The 18687-nt window shown below is 41.7% G+C and overlaps 1 protein-coding gene across 2 annotated transcripts in view; it reads left to right on the forward strand.

The window, feature by feature from the left end:
- LOC121289415 overlaps positions 1–18687 on the forward strand; it is a 222939-nt gene that overhangs the window by 25610 nt on the left and 178642 nt on the right. For both annotated transcript variants that reach the window (XM_041208874.1, XM_041208875.1), the window contains exon 2: positions 4703–4827. In XM_041208874.1, coding sequence (XP_041064808.1) covers positions 4703–4827 — 125 coding nt within the window. The remainder of the gene's footprint in view (positions 1–4702; positions 4828–18687) is intronic.

Genomic DNA, 18687 nt, shown 5'->3' on the forward strand with positions numbered 1-18687 from the left:
ACCCTTCAACTAAGGGGAACAGCTGCTCCCTATCCACCCTGTCCATGCCCCTCATAATCTTGTACACCTCGAGTCGCCCCTCAGTCTTCTCTGCTCCAATGAAAACAACCCAAGTCTATCCAACCTCTCTTCATAACTTAAATGGTTCATCCCAGGCAACATCCTGGTGAATCTCCTCTGCACCCCCTCCAGTGCAATCACATCCTTCCTTTAATGTGGCGACCAGAACTGCACACAGTACTCCAGCTGTGGCCTCACCAAGGTTCTATACAACTCCAACATGACCTCCCTACTTCTGTAATCTATGCCTCGATTGATAAAGGCAAGTGTCCCATATGCCTTTTTCACCACGCCACTAACATGCCCCTCTACCTTCAGAGATCTATGGACACACACGCCAAGGTCCCTTTGTTCCTCAGAACTTCCTAGTCATCTTTTGAGGAAGAAAGTTCCAAAGACTCATGATTCTCTGAGAGAAAAAATTTCTCCTCATCTCTGTCTTAAATGACCAACCCCTTATTTTTAAACTGTGACCCCTAGTTCTATGTTATTGTAGCTTTTTCAGGGTAACTCACATCACCTCGATCAGTAGTTATGCGTTGTTAGATTTTAGGCCACAAAAATCGGCTTCAGCCTTGGTATTTACCAGCATCTACCATCTGCATGTCTGTCCCAAATGAAAGACAACAGTGTGGGCAGAACTCTTTTTCGATTTACTGAAGCAGCTAAGAAGTCTTGGAGGAAGAGTAGTCCTTAGTTTTTGTTGCCATCCGTCTACCTGCGAGAGATGATGGACTTGCAGCAAACAATCCATTTAGTTGGTGGGGGGGGTCTTCATTTGATGCCCCTTTGCTGATGGCTGTGAAGGTCAATCCTTGAGAGGCAGGTTCTGCCACAAGCACCACACAAGAAGCTGCCAAGTGAAGTTGTGGGTTGTTATTTCTGGTGTTGGCACCCATTGCCAATCTGCTGCAGTCCTTAGTTAAAGCAATGGAAATAATTAAATGAATCATTTAAAGGTGGCATTTATTGCCCATCCCTAATTGCCCTTGAGGAGATGATGCTGAACCCCTTGAACCGCTGCAGTCCATGTTGGAACACCCACAGTGCTGTTAGGAAGGGAGTTCCAGGATCTTGACCCAGTGACAGCGAAGGAACGGTGATATAATTCCAAGGCAGGGTGGTGAGTGGCTAGGAGGGGAACTTGCAGGTGGTGGCGCTCCCATGCATCTCCTGCCCTTATTCTTCTTGGAGTTAGAGGTTGCCGGTTTGGAAGGTGCTGTCCAAGGAGGTTTGATGACCAAACTACCTCCATTTGTATAATCGCTTTAAATGAAAAAAAATTACCCAAGATGTCTCTCAGAGATATAATCAAAAAATGGACACTTTGAACTAAAGAAAAGTAGACATTAGGAAGGGTGACCGAAACAGTTGGTCCAAGGGGTAGGTTTTAAATGGAGCTTGGTTGTTGTTTGGATGGGCTACCGAATAGAAATCCTGTCTGCTTATTCAAATGGAAGTCATAAGGTTAGTGGAAAGGGTTGGCATTATGTTGGGCTGAAATCCAATGACCAAAGGGCTTATTTATATCTAATTTATGATGTATAAGATAATGTAATGGAACACCTGCTGAATGAATTAGAGTATGAACAAAACGCTATAATGTCACTACCATTTTTGGCTACACCCATTTTATTTGTTCCTGTTGGCCTTCTTTTAAAATTAAAATTCTCAACTGAGTGAAAACTATTTGCTTGGATGATTGGGTTTGCAGCCTTAATTACACTCCATCACATTCTGTATCTTATCCTACTTGACTGCTGTGATATTTTGTTTATATAAATGTGGACTCCTGTAAAGTGTGCAATCCTGATAGATTAATCATATTCTGTGGCAATCACGTTATTAGTAAATGGGAAATGGCTTTGAGTGATGGGTTTTTATTCTCCCCAAGTACAATGGGAACTGATATTTCACTGTCTGAAGGGAAATAAAAGTTATTTTCTTCCTGATGTCGAAATACCTGATCTAACGGCAGCGGCTTCCTCCTGACTTGGCAGCAGCGGCATTAACTGACTTTTTTATTTCTTTATTTCCCATTCCCTCCCTGCCCTCCTCCCCGACTCGACGTGGGATCAGGTTTTGTGGGCGATAAAACTCTTTGATACCTCCTGCAAGTGGTCATAGATGAAAAGGAAAGACTTCCATTCACATAGTGCCTTCCGTCACCTCGGGACATCCCAATGTGCTTTACAGCCAATGAAGAGCTTTTGAAGTATAGTCACGGTTGTAATGTAGGCAACACAATAGCCAATTTGCGCACAGCAAGATCCCACAAACAGCAACAGGAAATGGGCTGAATTTGGCCGTCAGCAGCGAGATAATGACAATTACCACTGATCCCCGAAGAAAGCTGTCACAAGATCTAGGGATCTTGACACGGCCTTCCCCTTTTCCAATGTCAGTTTATTTCTGTTGTTAATTCAATAGAATCTCCAGGTGTCCAGCAATTACATGGGATTTCATAGAATATAGAGAAAAGAAACAGGTCATTCAGCCCAGGCAGTCCATGCCAGCGTTTATGCCCCACTCAAGCCTCCTCCCATCTTTCTTCATCTAACTCTGCCAACATGACCCTCTATTTCCTTCGCCTTCACATGCTTCACTGTTGCTGGGTCAAAATCCTGGAACTCCCTTCCTAACAGCACTGTGGGTGTTCTTACAATACATGGATTGCAGTGGTTCAAGAGGGCAGCTCACCACCACCTTCTCAAGGGCAGCTAGGGATGGGCAAGAGCAACTAAATTGAAAGGTATTGCACATTGAATAAAGTATACACCAAAGAAATTTAGAGGGATCATTGATTATGAACTTGGCATGCCATTAGAAACACAGTCACACCTCATTTGAGGAGGTATTACTTTTTTAAAGGTTTTTACAGTGAAAGCAGAAAAGACCAATTTCACATCAGCAATTTCCAATTGATAACAATCTTGGGGGGATCTTGCAGCACCCCTTTAGAAGATGCATATCATCACTGACAGCAAATTCTGCATTTCCACATTTAACTGCACATGTGTGAACTCTAGAAGTTGCTGTCAGTTTTACAAGAGTAATGATAGCGAATGCTGACAGTTTCACATCGTTACTGCCCCATTGACCAGATAATCTGTTTTTTCAAATAGTGGTGCTATCTCACTGTAGACAACTTTGCTGCTCTCCATGAATAGTACCATATGGGATCATTTGTATTGACCTGAGAGGGCAGACAGGGCCTCAGCTTAACATCTCATCTGAAAGATGACATCTCTAACAGTACTGCACTCCCTCGCTGCTGCACTTGAGTGTCAGCCTGGATTTTTGTGCTCTAGTCTCTAGAGCAGGACTTAAGCCCTCAAACATCTGACTCAGAGGTGTGAGTGCTACCAGTGAGCCACAGCTGAGACTAGATGGCAAATGTTAGCAAGCTATTTGGCCATATGACTTCAGGCCACATCTAAATGCCAGCAGCAAGTTGTAGAATCAAGGAGGTGCTCCACAGCAGTTCGCTGGGAAGGGAGGGCAGGAAATGGGCCAGGTCCTGTGTTGATCTGGTCAGCATTTGGATCTGGGAGTGGGGCTGGTTATCCCCGAGAGGGCTGCCAATGGCCGGAATTTTCCTGTCGTCCAAGGGAACGCAGAAGCACCCCTCCTTCAGGTCCACAAAAGTAAAAGCTCAAAAATGTCCTGGCTAATCTTTGGCCTCCTCCGCCCATCCCTTTAAGGATGCATGGGTGAGATTACTTAGTCCTATGTATAAGGGTGCAGAGTGTGCACACTCATATCTCTTGACTTGTTATATTGGGCAATTTCCAATCCACAGAAATCTCTCCCAAGTTTAGATTACTAGCTAAGTTGTGGCTGGTTTAAAGCACTAACATGCTCAGCATATATTTGTGCCACCACATGATAGATTTTTTTATATTCTTTCACGGGATGTGGGTGTCACTGATAGGCCTGCATTTGTTGCCCACCCTCAATTTCCCTTGAGAAATTGTGGTGGTGAGCCGCCTTCTCTGCTGCAGTCAAGTGGTGTAGGTATAGCCATGGTGCTTTTAGGAAGGGAGTTCCAGGATTTTGACCCAGTGACAGTAAAGGAATTGTGATTTAGTTCTAAGTCACGTTCAGGATGGCGCTTTCAAATTGCAGTTTTTGGGAATGAACAACTGGGATAACTATCACCTGATCCCTGTTCCCTTCACATTTTGGAGAGTTGTCCTACGGGCAATTTCTGAATTTTAGAACAGAGCTCAGATTGCTGTATCTATTTTAAGCTGCAGATGTGGTGTGGGAACGAGAGGCAGTATTACATTTAACTTCCAGGTAGGATCATCATCATCCATAATTAGCCATAGTCCAAGAGCGGCCATAGGATTCTCTCTCTTTGTTCAGGGGAGCACCAGTCCATTATCAATTAATGAAATTATATGTATGATGTCCATCTAATTAAATATGTGATATACATGTATGACATATGTATGATAAATGTGATCATACACTGATCATCCACACAATTCATATGCAATATACATGCTATACATGTGCTCAAAGTTGAGAAAACTCAGATATAAATACCTAGGCATTCAGCTAGTTTGATTGCAATTATTTGTGACACTCTTTCATTATAGCTTGTTTTTAATGTAATTTTTAAAAAAAATTTCAGATGATGCTCCCGAATGCTTCATCTGTCGAGAGCTGGAAGTGACAGACCGTGATTCCTTGCTACAGTATTGCGACTGCAAGAGTTTAGTTGCTCATCACAAGTGTTTGCTGACCTGGATACAAAAGGTAATAAAACTCCATGATAGCACACCAGGAGCTATTGATTAGGTTATCGAAACAAAGCCTTGAATTACATTGAAGATTCTGGCAGTGAAAAATTCCCACTCTCCTGAACCACTTAAAAATAGAAAGGCATTGTTTTCCAGTTACTTAGGATTTTGCAGCATTCACTCATGTGTACACAAGAGCCCATTCACCATTCTGCGATTTGAAGCTGCAATGTATTTTGTGTGTTTCAATGGCAAATCTCACTTCCGTTGTGCAGCAGTCCCTTTTGGGCCCTTTTAAAGATTTTTGAAAGAACTCAGCACTCCTCTAATTCTGGCCTATTACCATCTCCAATTTTCATAGTTCCACTATTGGCAGCTGTGCATTCAGCTGCCTCATCTCTAAGCTCTGGATTTCCCTCCCTATCTGCCTTTTCAGCTCTCTTTCCTCCTTTAAGATTCTCTTTAAAACTTACCTCTTTGACCAAGCTTTCAGTCACCTATTCTAATATCTCCTCATGTGGCTCTGTGTCAAATTTGGTTCGATGGCATTCCTGTGAAGCAGCTAGGGGCATGTTACTACATTAAATGGCACAATAGAAAAGTGAGTTGTTGTCACATCAAGTCATGCAGCATCTGTGAAGAGAGAAACAGAGTTAACATCTCAGGTTAAGATGACCCTTCATCAGAACTGAAGATGACGAATGGTCTTCTTGACTGGAAATATTAACTCTGTTTCCCTCGACGGATGCTGCCTGACCTGCTGAGTGTTTCCAGCATTTTTTGTTTGACATAGCTATTGGATTAATCCATTTGGCTCAATGGGTAGCACTCATGCCTCAAAGGCAAAAGGTTTTGGATTTAGGGGAGATGGTGGCGTAATGACAATGTCACTGGGCTAGTAATCCAGAGACCCAGGAATAATCCTCTGGTGACATGGGTTCAAAACCCACCCATGGAATTTAAATTCAATTAATAAAAAAATCCAGAATATAAAATTAGTCTCAGTAATGGTGACCTATCATTGGAAACTATCATTGATTGTTGTAAAACCCATCTGGTTCACTAATGCCCTTTAGAGCTGCTAAGAGCACAGCCCTTTAAATCAGGTAGCATATCTCTTTAGGGAAGGAAATCTGCCATCCTTACCTGGTCTGGCATACATGTGACTCCAGACCCACAGCAATGTTATTGACTCTTAACTTCTCTCTGAAATGGTCTAGCCAGCCACTCAGTTTAAGGGCAATTAGGGTTGGGCAACAAATGTTGGCCTTGCCAGCGATGTCCACATCGCATGAAAGAATAAAAAAAAGTCCCACTGCAGAACCTGACCACATAACCTGTGCTGCCTTTTCTGTGCAATAGTGGGTGCTGCAGTGTCAGAGGAGATGCCGTTTAAATGAGATGTATTGGCTTATATATACAGTAAAATGTCTCAGGGAAATGGTTCAAAGAAGAGCAAAGAAGTTTTCCAGCTGTCTTGGCCAACACTTATTCTCCAACCTACAACCTATTAAGCTGTTAAGAAGACATATGAAATTCTTTCATTTATGAGTGAGGCATAGAATATAAGAGCAAGGGGGATTATGCTGGAACAATTTAAAACATCAGTTAAGCCACAAGTTGAATACTATATGCCATTCTGGTCACCTCATTACAGAAAGGATGTAATTGCAGTAGAGACGACACAGAGGACATTTACCAGGATGTTACCAGGACCGGAAAATTGCAGCTACGAAGAAAGATTGGATAGGTTGGGTTGTTGTCCTTGGAACAAAGCTGAGGGGAGATTTGATTGAGATGTACAAAGTTGTGAGAGGCCTGGGTAGTGTGAATAGGAAGGGACTATTTACTGTAGCAGAGAGGTCGATGACTAGGGGGCATGGATTTAAAGTGATTGGTCGAAAGATTTTTTCACCCGGAGGGTTGTGGGAGCCTGGAACTCACTGCCTGAAAGGGTAGTAGAAGCAGAAACCCTCAGTTCTTTTAAAAGGTGTCTGGACATGCACCTCAAGTGCCCTAACCTGCAGGGCTACGGACCAAATGCTGGAAAGCGGGATTAGGTTAGGTGGCTCATTTTTCAGCCGACATAGACGTGATGGGCCAAGTGGCCTCTTTCTGTGCTGTTAACTTCCATGATTTTATGATTCTAACCATCACCTCCAAATACACATTAACTAGTCATTTATTCCATTGCTGTTGGTGGGACCTTGTGTGCAACATGGCTCCCATGTTTGCCTACATAACGACAATGACTATACTCTTCAAAAAGAAATGAATCGGCTGTGAAGCATTAGGGATGTCTTGAGGATGTGAAAGGTGCTATATAAATGCAAACTCTTTATTGCTATTGGTACAGAATCTCATTTCTCTTTAAACGACAAAGGAAAAAACTAATAGAAAAAAAACCTTGCACTAGATCCTGATCCAAACATATATTGTTTTCTCAAAAGTCTGCTTTTGAGTTAACTTTGGCTTAGCTTCTCTCAAAAACAAAAACAATCAGCATTAAACATTTTACCAGTGGAATTCATCTATTCCTTCATTAAGGGCCTTTACCTGCTAAGAGAGATGGACTCTGGGCTTTTGCTTTGATCCCTATAGTTTGTGTCAAAGGAGTAACAGGAAAGTCCACATTCATGTTTAATTCTATACCTGCATGGGCAAAGTTGCCGCCACTGGACCTCCAGAATATTATTTAAATGGAGTGAAACTGCAGAATGCTGCAGTTAAGAGGGTATCTAGGTATCCTTGTACATGAATCACAAAAAGTTAGCATGCAGGAATAGCAAGTAATTAGGAAGGCAAATGGAATGTTGGCCTTTATTGCAAGGGAAATGGAGTATAAAAGTAGAGAAGTCTTGCTACAAGTGTACAGGGCATTGGTGAGACTACATCTGGAGTACTCTGTCGGGTTTTGGAGGGATATATTTGCATTAGAAGCAGTTCAAAGAAGGTTCACTAGGCTGATTCCTAAGCTAAAAGGGTTGTCTGATGAGGAAAAGTTGAACAGGTTGGGCCTATTGGAATTTAGAAGAATGAGAGGTGATCTTATTGGAACATGTTTGATACTGAGAGGACTTGACAGGGTGGTTGTTGGGTGAATGTTTTCCCTTGTGGGAGAGTCTAGGATTGGCGGCACAGTTTCAAAATAAGGGGTCTCCCATCTAAAATGGAGATGAGGAGGGTCGTTAGTCTTCGGAATTCTCTTCCACAGATAGCTGTGGATGTTGGGTCATTGAATATATTCAAGGCTAAGTTGAACACATTTTTAATTGACAAGGGGGTCAAGGGTTATGGGGCATAGGCAAGAAAGTGGCACTAGGGCCACTATCAGATCAACCATGATTTTATTGAATGGTGGAACAGGCTCGATGGGCCGAATTGGCTTCTCCTGTTCCTATTTCCTCTGATCTTATAAGAAATGAGAATTATTTTCTCTCCAAGGGTTTTGTGACTTTGGAACTCTTTCCCTCAGAAGGTGGTGGAGGTGGAGTCATTAATTATTTTTTAAGGCAGAGGTAGATAAATTTGTGTTTGGCAAGAGAATCAATGGTTATCGTGGGTAGATGGGAATGTGGAACTTGAAACAAAATCAGACCAACCATGATCTTACTGAATGGAAAAGCTGTCTCGAAGGGTCAAATGGCCTACTTCTGTTCCTATTTCGTATGTTCATGATGTTTATGTTGGATAAGTACTCTGATAGCTTTGCGAATTTTTACTATGATAGGGGCACTATATACAATCAAGATGTTGTTGCTTGCCTACGATCAAACACAGCTGTTGGATTTGGGTCACTAGTTTATCTGGACTAATGGATCCAGGCTCCATGCTTATTTCGAGATGACCGAGTTAGTACCATAGACAGGGTAAATAAGCGGACAGTTCTCCTGTAGAACACATTCTATTTATTTACAAAGGAACTCAGCAGCTACACTTGTGCGCTTACAACGCAAACCCTGTCTCTACATTACAGACTCCAACTCTAGACTACTCACCACTGACTACTGACTACCAAGGTAGCCCGCGCTACCCTGCTATTGGATACTAAGATCATGTGATCTTCCATTATAACATTCTTCTTAAAGGTATATTACATATCAGATTACCACAACAGCTTTGCCAGCAGAGCAAAAGAAGCAGGTTCCACTCCACTCTAGACACCCCCATTAACCCAGCAAGCGTGGTAAATGAAATCGGTCAAATAAAAGCCACAACCCATATTTGTTTGTTCTGCTGTCAACCAGCATGATGACAGAAAATGCAGGGCAGGGAATGGCAAAGTGGCAAGAGCGCTTGCATTTTCCACATGTGCCACACTGCTCTAGAAGGAGATGCCCATCCGAAGTTAAAATGGTCCAAACTGGGCCAGGTTTTGGGCTGAGTGATGCCAAACTGATCTCGTGATGCTCCTTTCGGGTTTCCAGTTTGGTTGTGCTTGGCTTACAATCCAATCATCTTCAGCTACGTTCCTTACTCAGCAGTCTAGTAACGTGGGTATTGATGCCGATATTAGCGGATGAATGTTTAACACATACCGGGATATTTCTGCGTCTTACAGTAAAAGTGCTAACCCACTCAAAATAAAATAGTGGTCCGAAGAGGAATTGTGTTGAGAAATTGGCTGCCACAGTTAGAGATGCAGGCCCACTGCAATTTTCACAGCAATGTAATGTCATGTCCAACCTCCCCTAGCAATAAATTACAACTCCTTTTATATATAGAGTTCTATTCTTTTTACAGTACTTGATTGTGACTAGACCTCAGTACCAGTCAGCTTACATCATTGAGGACCATAATTAAGGTCGGCGACTATATATTGCAGCCAGCAGACACCAATCATGTTGGTTGCTGTATAACTGCAGGTTCAGAGAAAGCTGGCTAATGTGCTGAGGGTACTGGAGGTTTTTCTGGATGAATAAACAAGGCAGCCTTAAGTGACATCCCTTATTCACATCTTATTGCTGGAGAAGGTAATTCTAAGGCTTCTTTTAGAGTTTTTTTTCCTGTGACTCAGTAAAACAATTTAACCAGTTTCCTTTTGCACAACATTTTTTTGTTGAATCGGGAACTCCAGTGATTTGTGCCAGTGAATGAGCTTGAGAGAGATTGCCTGTTCCTGGACTTGAACATATAAAGAAGGCTGACCGTGCAAGACTGAGGTAGTGCAGCACTGTCAGCAAGCGTTGCCCTTTGGATGAGGTGTAAACCAAGGTCATGTTGATCCATTTTTGTGGTTCGTTTTGACCTTGATAATTCCATGGCACTGTTTAAAGAATAGCAACAAATTCTCCTGGTGGTCTGGTGTTATTCACACAACTAACACCACTTTAAAAAAACGATTAACTGAGCATTCATCTCATTGATATTTGTGTGATCTGCTGTGCTCAAGATGGCTATTATATATACCCATATAACAGTCACTGAGTTTCCATGTAATTCATTTTATGTGAATCGCTTTCTTGAGAAATGTGTAAAGACAGAAAGACCTGCATTTTATAGCGCCTTTCGCAACCTCAGGACGTCCCCAAGTGCTTTACAGCCAAAGATGTACTTTTGAAGTGTAGTCACTTTTGTAATGTAGGAAACATGGCAGCCAATTTGTGTACAGCAAGCTTCCATAAACAACAATGTAATAATGACCAAATAATCTGGTACCAGGTTAAATATTGGCCATCTGGTGACTCCACTGCCCTTCTTTGAAAACAGTGCCAGGAGAGCTTTTACATTAACCTGAGCTCATGCAAAAGATGATGTAAATACAAGAATTTCTCATTCCATCAAATTCCTCCAAATTTTGCACATTCTCAGAAAACTCTCCTCAGATGCTTTCTGTTACATCTCCTTTCCTCGTTACTCTGGGTAATAAGCTGCATTGAATTTGTGTGATGTGATTTACTTTATTTCAGTTCATTCTTTTAAAAACAAAGCAAGTGACATTGTGATGAATGCATGCAGTATTTAAGTGAGCTCTTGGCTTTACACTGCCATTTAAAACCCTGGGATTACGCCACAGGCTTCACACCCTCTGCTGACGCATATTCAAAATCAGCAGCCGAGAATAATTTCAGCAAATTTATTTTTAAAAGCTGCAATGATCATTATATCATGTCTAATTACTAACTATCTATATTTTGTCATGTGTGTGCCTATTGAATATAATATAGTGGCTGGTTTCTGAATTGTTAATCCTCTGCAAGTGCAGTGTACTCATACAATGATAAGAAAGAAAGAGCAAACTTGCACTTATCTAGCTTATTTCAAGACTACAGGATGCCCCAAAGCACTTTGCAGCTAATAAAGAACTTTGTTGAAGTGTAGTCATTGTTATAATGCAGTTAACTGAATAAGACCTTGAAATGACACATTGAGATATTAGCAGACCAGCAATTAAAATCAATGACAGAGAAGTTGAAACAACTTCAGGAACTGTTCCACAGGCTCCCTCTTCATCCTCACCACTCCTAACCATATTGCCATGCAATGCAAATAAAGGAAATGTGTCATCCTTCAAATTTTCTGTCAACGGCACCACAGCAATGCAAGGAATACATGTTCTTGGTGTAACTGTTGTTATAGATGGAAGAAGCATCATTTAAGCTTTAAGAACATTCTTGTACGAACTGGCTTTTGTCTGCAATTTTTACAGAGACATTGTTCTTTAGTTGCGAATCCCCGGAAGATGGGCCACACCGGCAGAGCCAACATTTATAGCTCCTCACTCGCTGCCCCTGAAATCTGGGGTTGCCTTCTTGAATCACTGGAGTCTATGTGGGGAAGGTATTCTCATTGTGGGCTCCAGAATTGCAGTTGGTACACCATTGTTCAAAAGAGGACGTAAAGATAAACCCAACAATAACAGTCCAGTCAGTTTAATCCAGTGGCTGGAGAACTTTAGAAATGGTAATCTGGGTCAAGATCAACAGTCATGGACAAGTGTGGATTAATGAATGAAAGTCAGAGTGGATTGGTTAAAGGCAAATCATACTTAACCAACCTTTTTGAGTTTTTTGATGAGGTAATAGAGGGTTGATGAGAGTAATGTTATTGAAGTGATGTATGTGGACTTCCAAAAGGCGTTTGATAAAGTTTCATATAATAGACTTGCCCAGCAATGTTGAATAAAAGGACAGTAGCAGCATGGATATGTAATTGGCTAAAGGACAGGGAACAGGGAGCAATGGTGAGTTTTTGTTTTTCAGACTGGAGGAAGGTATACAGTGGGATTCTCCAGTAGTCAGAATGAGGACCACTACTTTTCTTGCTCTATATGAATGACTTAGGCTTAAGTGTGCAGGGCAGAATTTCAAAATTTGCAGATGATACAAAACTTGAGGTATAGTGAACTGCAAGAAGGATGGTGATGGATTCCAAGAAAACTCAGGCAGGCTGGTGGAATGGGTAGAAACTTGGCGGTGAAGTGAAGTGATACATTTTAGTAGGTAGAACAAGAAGAGACAACATAAACTAAAGGCCAGAATTTTAAAAGGGGGTGCAGTAACAGAGAGACCTGAGGGTATATGTGAACAAATTGTTGAAGGTGGCAGGGCAGGTTGAGAATGTGGTTAAAAAAGCATATAGATCCTGGTTTTATAAAGAGAAATAGAGTTCAGGAGCAAGGAAGTTATGATGAACCTTCATAAACAGTGGCCCAGACTCAACTGGAGAATCGTGTCCAATTCTGGGCACCATTCTTTAAGAAGAATGTGAAAGCTTTAAGGGGGTGCAGAAAAAATTTACAAGAATGGTTTTGGGGTTGAGGAATTTCAGTTATGTGGATAGATTGGTAGAGCAATGGTTGTTCTCCTCGGAGAAAAGAAGGTTGAGAGGAGATTTGATAGAGGTGTTCAAAATCATGAGTGGTCTGGACAGAGTAAATAGGGGAAACTGTTCCCATTGGTGGAAGGATTAAGGATCAGAGGACACTGATTTAAAGTGATTGACAAAAGAGCCAAAGTTGACATGAGGGTTGATGAAAGTAATGCTGTTGGAGTGATGTACATGGACTTCCAAAAGGCGTTTGATAAAGTGCCACATAATAGATAATGTTTTTGAACATTGACATTAAAACATGAATAATGTTTTTAAGCAGCATGTAGTTAGGGTCTAGAATACATTGTTTGAAAGAGTGGTGAAGGCTGATTCACTCATGACTTTCAAAGGGGAATTCAATAGCTCCTGAAGGGAAAGAATTTGCAGGCTCCCAGCCAAGGGGAAAGGGAGGGGGAGTGGAAGTAGTTAAATTATTCTTGTACAGTGCCAGCATGGGGTTGATAGATATAGTAATTACAGTTTTGATAAACGTAGGAGTGTAGCTTTAAGAATAATCCTGTGTTGTAAGATCACATGATCTGTATAAAGCAATCAGTTTGTAGCATGGGGAACCTCTAGAAGGGAATTCTTCTTTTGTTATAGAGTTTGATGCACACATGTAGCTGCTGCTGCTGTCTTGTAAATAAAGTTCAATGCTTCCACCAAGCAAAGTTGCCTGGAAAATCAACTCTAACAAACTGGCGATGAGGATAAATCAGATCCGATACTGTCACTCACCCAGTGATTGTGAGCATCTAAGATAATCGAAAAGAAATAAAGATATACTCATCCAGGCTGCCACAGTTTGGCAGAATCAATTCCTTTGAAACAGCCACAGACAACTGGTCTCAATATATAGAATGCCTTGCATTCTATTTTCAAGCCAACAAAATCACGGGAGAAAAAAAAGAGCGATTCTCCTGAGTATTTGTGGGAGAAAGACCTACAGTTTAATTCGAAGCTTGACAGCCCCCCTGCCCCGATTTGAAGACCTTCAGTGAATTAGTCGACCTCGTTAAGTGACATTTTCAACCCAAGCCCTCAGTCACAATGCAGAGGCTCAGGTTCAATTCATGAAATAGAGCCCTGGGGGAGACCATTGCTACCTATGTGGTGAAATTAAAACAACTAATGGAATGTTGTGATTTTGGTAAAACCATGAATGATATACTCAGGGAACGTTTGGTCTGTCACGTGCAGGAGGATGCTATTCAGCGAAGATTACTGACTGAAGTGGATCTTGATCTTAAGAAAGCGTTAGAAATGACGCGTGTGATGGAAAGCACTGTAAGGGATTCACAAGTGATTCAAGGTGCGCAAAATGGCACCATTTTCCTAGTTGGGCAGGAACGGTCTGCCGAAAGTGGCGTGAAAAGCTGGGACTCTGCCACGAAGCTGGAAACAGCCCCCGCTAATCGGAAATTTAGAGGAAACAGCTTAGCAGCAAATTCAAAAACTAATTTTTATCGACATGGAAACAATCATACTCCTAATGATTAGCAATTTAAAAAGGTGGAATATTATTTTTGTCACAAAAGTGGACACATATTGAAACATTGCAAAGCGAGATTAAAACGGGCTCCCAGGCAACAAATGAATCCCAATGAAGTATGTAATGTGGAAGAGCCACACTACAGAATCAATTCTGACATTTATTCCTTATTCAACATGAAAGTTGGGAAGACAGAGCCAATTACAGAGCCATAGTCCCTGTCCTAAAACCAGATCAAACTGTCCAGATCTGTGGGGGCAATAAAGTAACGCCTATCAAAGCAGCCAAACTGAACAGTTACCCTATTCCCAAGATTAAAGACCTCTATGCCAAACTAGTAGGAGGGACAACATATGCAAAGCTTGACATGAGTCACGCATATCAGCAACTGGAACTGGATGATGCCTCATGAGAATTTGTGACCATAAGCACCCACAAAGGGTTATATCGATACACACATCTGCCCTTCGGTGTTTCTTCAGCCTGTGCTATTTTTCCGAGGACAATGAAGAGCTTGCTACAAGGACTACCTCAAGTTCTGGTCTATGTGGATGATGTACTAATAACTGGATTCACAGAAAAGGGACCCTTGGCTAAGCTAGAGGAAGTTCTGAAATGATTTTTAGAAGCAGGAGTGCCACCAGGTAAGTGCCCAAGGTACCCTGTTGAAGAGAAGATTAAAGTAATCAGAGAGGCACCTGCACCTAAGAACGTCTCTGAACTTGAATCATTTTTAGGGATGATAAATTATTATTGTCGATTTCTACCAAATTTATCAACGGTTCTAGTCCCCCTACATTCGCTGAAAGAAAAACCAGCGTTGGGTTTGGAAGTCATCCCAAGAAGAAGCCTTCATGAAAGTAAAACAGCTCTTGCACTCTTCAAATTTGTTAGTGCACTACGACCCAGCAAAGGAATTGGTGCTGACCTGTGATGCTTCCCCTATGGAGTGAGAGCTGTACTATCTCACAAGATGGACGATGGTACAGAGACTGATATGCTATGTATCCCGGACACTTGCCACAGCTGAAAAAGGACATTCTCACATTGAAAAGGAAGGTCTGTTGATCATTTTTGGTGTAAAAAATTCCACCAAATCATGCATGGGCAACATTTCATGACAGTATAGACTGCAAGCCAATCTTAGGTTTGTTTAATGAGGAAAAGGCTATCCCTCCCATAGCTTGTGCACAAATTCAAAGATGGGCCCTAATTTTAGCAGCATATGAATATACCTTTGTGTGTAGACCAGGGATTCATATAGCCAATGCCAATGCCCTAAGTCACCTTCCTTTGCAAGATAACAATGACCATATCCCAATTCCCCAAGAGCTCATATTAATGATGAATTTTCTGGATTACTCACCAGTCTGTGCCAGGCAGACAAGAAACTGGATGAATCATGATCCAGTCCTGTCTCAAGTGAGAGACCAAGTGTTACATGGATGGTCCCAGGAACCTCTCCCTAGTGAATTGAAGCCATTTTTCAACTGAAGACATGAAATGAACAGTCAAGATGGTATTCTATTAAGGGGTACATGAGTAGTAGTTCTTTCACAAGGAAGGGAACCACTCTTAGTAGAGCTACACAGTGCCCATCTGGGAATCTCCAGAATGAAGACAATAGCGCAAAGTTACCTTTCGTGGCCAAGAATGGACGGCGATATTCAGAAGGTGGTAAAACACTGTGCAATACCAACAGCTACAAAAATTGCCGCTGGCAGCCCCATTACACCATTGGGAGTGGCCTGGTAGACCCTGGGTGAGATTACACATAGGTTACCTCGGTCCTTTTCCTGGAACCATGTTTCTACTGATTATAGATGCTCATTCCAAGTGGTTAGACGTTTATGAGGTTAAGTCGCCAAGGTCAGGTGCTACTATAGAAAAACTACACCAGAGCTTTTCTGTCCACGGGTTTCAAGAAGTAATCATTTCAGGTAATGGTACTGCATTTACTAGCGCTGAATTTCAAAGATTTATCAACCTAAATGGTATCAACCACATGAAGACCACACCATACCATCCGCCATCTAACAGACTGGCAGAAACAGCAGTACAAACATTTAAGGCAGGAATGAAAAAGCAACAGGTGAATCGTTGGAAACTAAACTTGCTCAATTCCTATTTCACTACAGAATAACTCCCCCCCCAACTACGACAGGTGCAACACCTGCAGAATTACTGATGAGACACCGTCTTTGAACAAGACTAAGCCTGATACTTCGCAATTTGGAGGGGAAGGTGGAGAAAAGTCAAGGGAACCAAAAATCAACTCATGATTTGTGTAGTCGTGAGTGACAATTTACTGTTGGAGAAGCAGCATATGTAAAGTATTTCAGTGGAGGACCGAAGTGGTTACCTGGTAAAGTAAGCTCTGTGACTGGACCATTGCTGTACCATATGGAAGTGGAGGGCCGGATCTCCAGTAAGCTTGTGGATCATTTAAGAAGGAGGGAGATACCCTAACAAAATGATGTTTCACCTGTAACCATTGCTGAACCTGTGGTTCCTGTTGAAGTTGCTCATCCAAGGATAGACATGCCCAATGTCTCTGTCAGAGTAGAAGACACTGAACAGCCTGTGCCTAATGAGGTACCTGAAGTTAATATGATTCCAGAAAATGTGGTTCCTGTCTAGGAATCAGAAGGTGTGGAGCTATGACGTTCTACAAGGATCAGGGTACCACCTGAGAGACTGAACTTGTAATTTCATGACCTGTGTAAATATTGTAATGTCATGAGATAAATATCCTTGTAAATACAAAATGTACAGAAAAGTTAAAGGGGAAAGAATGTAGTAATTATAGTTTTGATAAACATAGGACTGTAGCTTTAAGAATAATCTTATGTTGTAAAATTACATGACCTGCATAAACCAATCAGTTTGTAGCACAGGGAACCTCTAGGAGGGAGTTCTCCTTTTGTTATAGAGTAGCTGCTGCTACTGTCTTGTAAGTAAAGTTCAATGTTTCCACCAAGAAAAGTTGCCTGGAAAATCAACTCTATAAGAATAGGCCAAGTAGCCTCTTTCTGTATGGTAACCATTCCATAACTCTATCCTATGATTCTAATGTTGTTAGGTAGGGAGTTGCAGGAGTTTGACTCAGAGACAATGAAAGGACATTGTATGTCCAAGCTGGGATAGCCTGTGACTGCGAGGGGTACTTGGAGGTGCTAATGTTCCCAAGCACCTGCTGCCCTTGTATTTCTAGGCGGTGGAGGACGTGGATGCTACCAAAGAAGCCTTGCTGAGTTACTGCAATGCATCCTTTGAATGGTACAGAGCGTAGCCACAGTACACCAATGGAGGAGGGAGTAGGTATTTAAGCCAATGGATGGATTGCCAGTCAAGCCGTCTGCTATTCTCTGAATGATGGTGAACTTCTTGTACATTGTAGACCAATTCAGGGGAAGCGTTTTCTATCATACTTCCAACTTGTGCCATTTAGGTGGTTGAGAGACTTTAAGGATACAGACAGTGAGTCACTCGCAGCAGACTGCCCACCCTCAGACCTGTTCTAGTAGCTATGGCATTTATGATGTTGGTCAAACCGAGTTTCTGACAACTGATAATGCCCAAGGTGTTGGGAGACTCGACGATGGTAATGCCATTAAATGTCATGTGGAAGTAATTTAAAGTAAGCACATTGACCGGACAAAAGAATTTCACATGAACCATTAAATCTTTGTATACTAATGTTGCACAATTTAATTTCAAGGGCTAAAGAGTATGGTATCTAGATTACTCAAGATAAGAAATTTCCAAGGAATTTCAGAAGTTTCTTATTGATCTCACATTCTCTTGCACCTTAACAAGGCACTGTCCCTCCTGTCTTTACACCAGATGGACCAGTGCAGTACTCACACTGTTTAAGCAATGGCATAGGTGCAGAGTTATGGCTAGACTACCCATTCACATCACTATGGAATGAGAGAAAGCAGATCTCTGTATATAAACACAATGAGCACCACAGAATGCTGATCTCTGGACTCTGACTCGGGCAGGCTTTTCCTGACCGACTAGTCAAGTTTCTAATGGGTTGTTAAATGAGATAAATTGTGAAGCAAGCTATCCACCAGCCTCAGTTATACTGTTGGTGGTGTAAAACAAGATAAACTAAGTGCATGATTTTGAAAAGCTCTTGCTTCCTCAAATTCCTACCTTTACTGGCAGCTTTGTTGTGTCATTACAGCAAAAAGTATCTGTAAGGCATGGTCAGAAAGATGCAGTATGAAGACAGTGTTAAATTACTCAAAAATTCCTGATTCACTGAGGAGATAAGGTTAGAAACCAGCTGCTAAGTGTGATGATAATAATTGCTCTTTTATTAATGACTAGCCTGTATTTGTTGTATTTATTGGTCAATGCAACATTAACGCGGTGATTTGATATCTCGTTCATTATTAATCTAACTAATCTCTTGCACATGCAGGAGATGATATTTCCTTAACTGTGAAAGGGGTGGGCATAATAAATTCCCTCAAGATGCCCCTTCCTCCCACAAGCAACCACTACCACTCTGCTCCAACCCCCAAGTCTAGTGAATAATACAAATTCACCGATATGCAG

Source organism: Carcharodon carcharias, chromosome 16, assembly GCF_017639515.1.
Source record: "Carcharodon carcharias isolate sCarCar2 chromosome 16, sCarCar2.pri, whole genome shotgun sequence".
Taxonomy (NCBI): Eukaryota; Metazoa; Chordata; class Chondrichthyes; order Lamniformes; family Lamnidae; genus Carcharodon; species Carcharodon carcharias.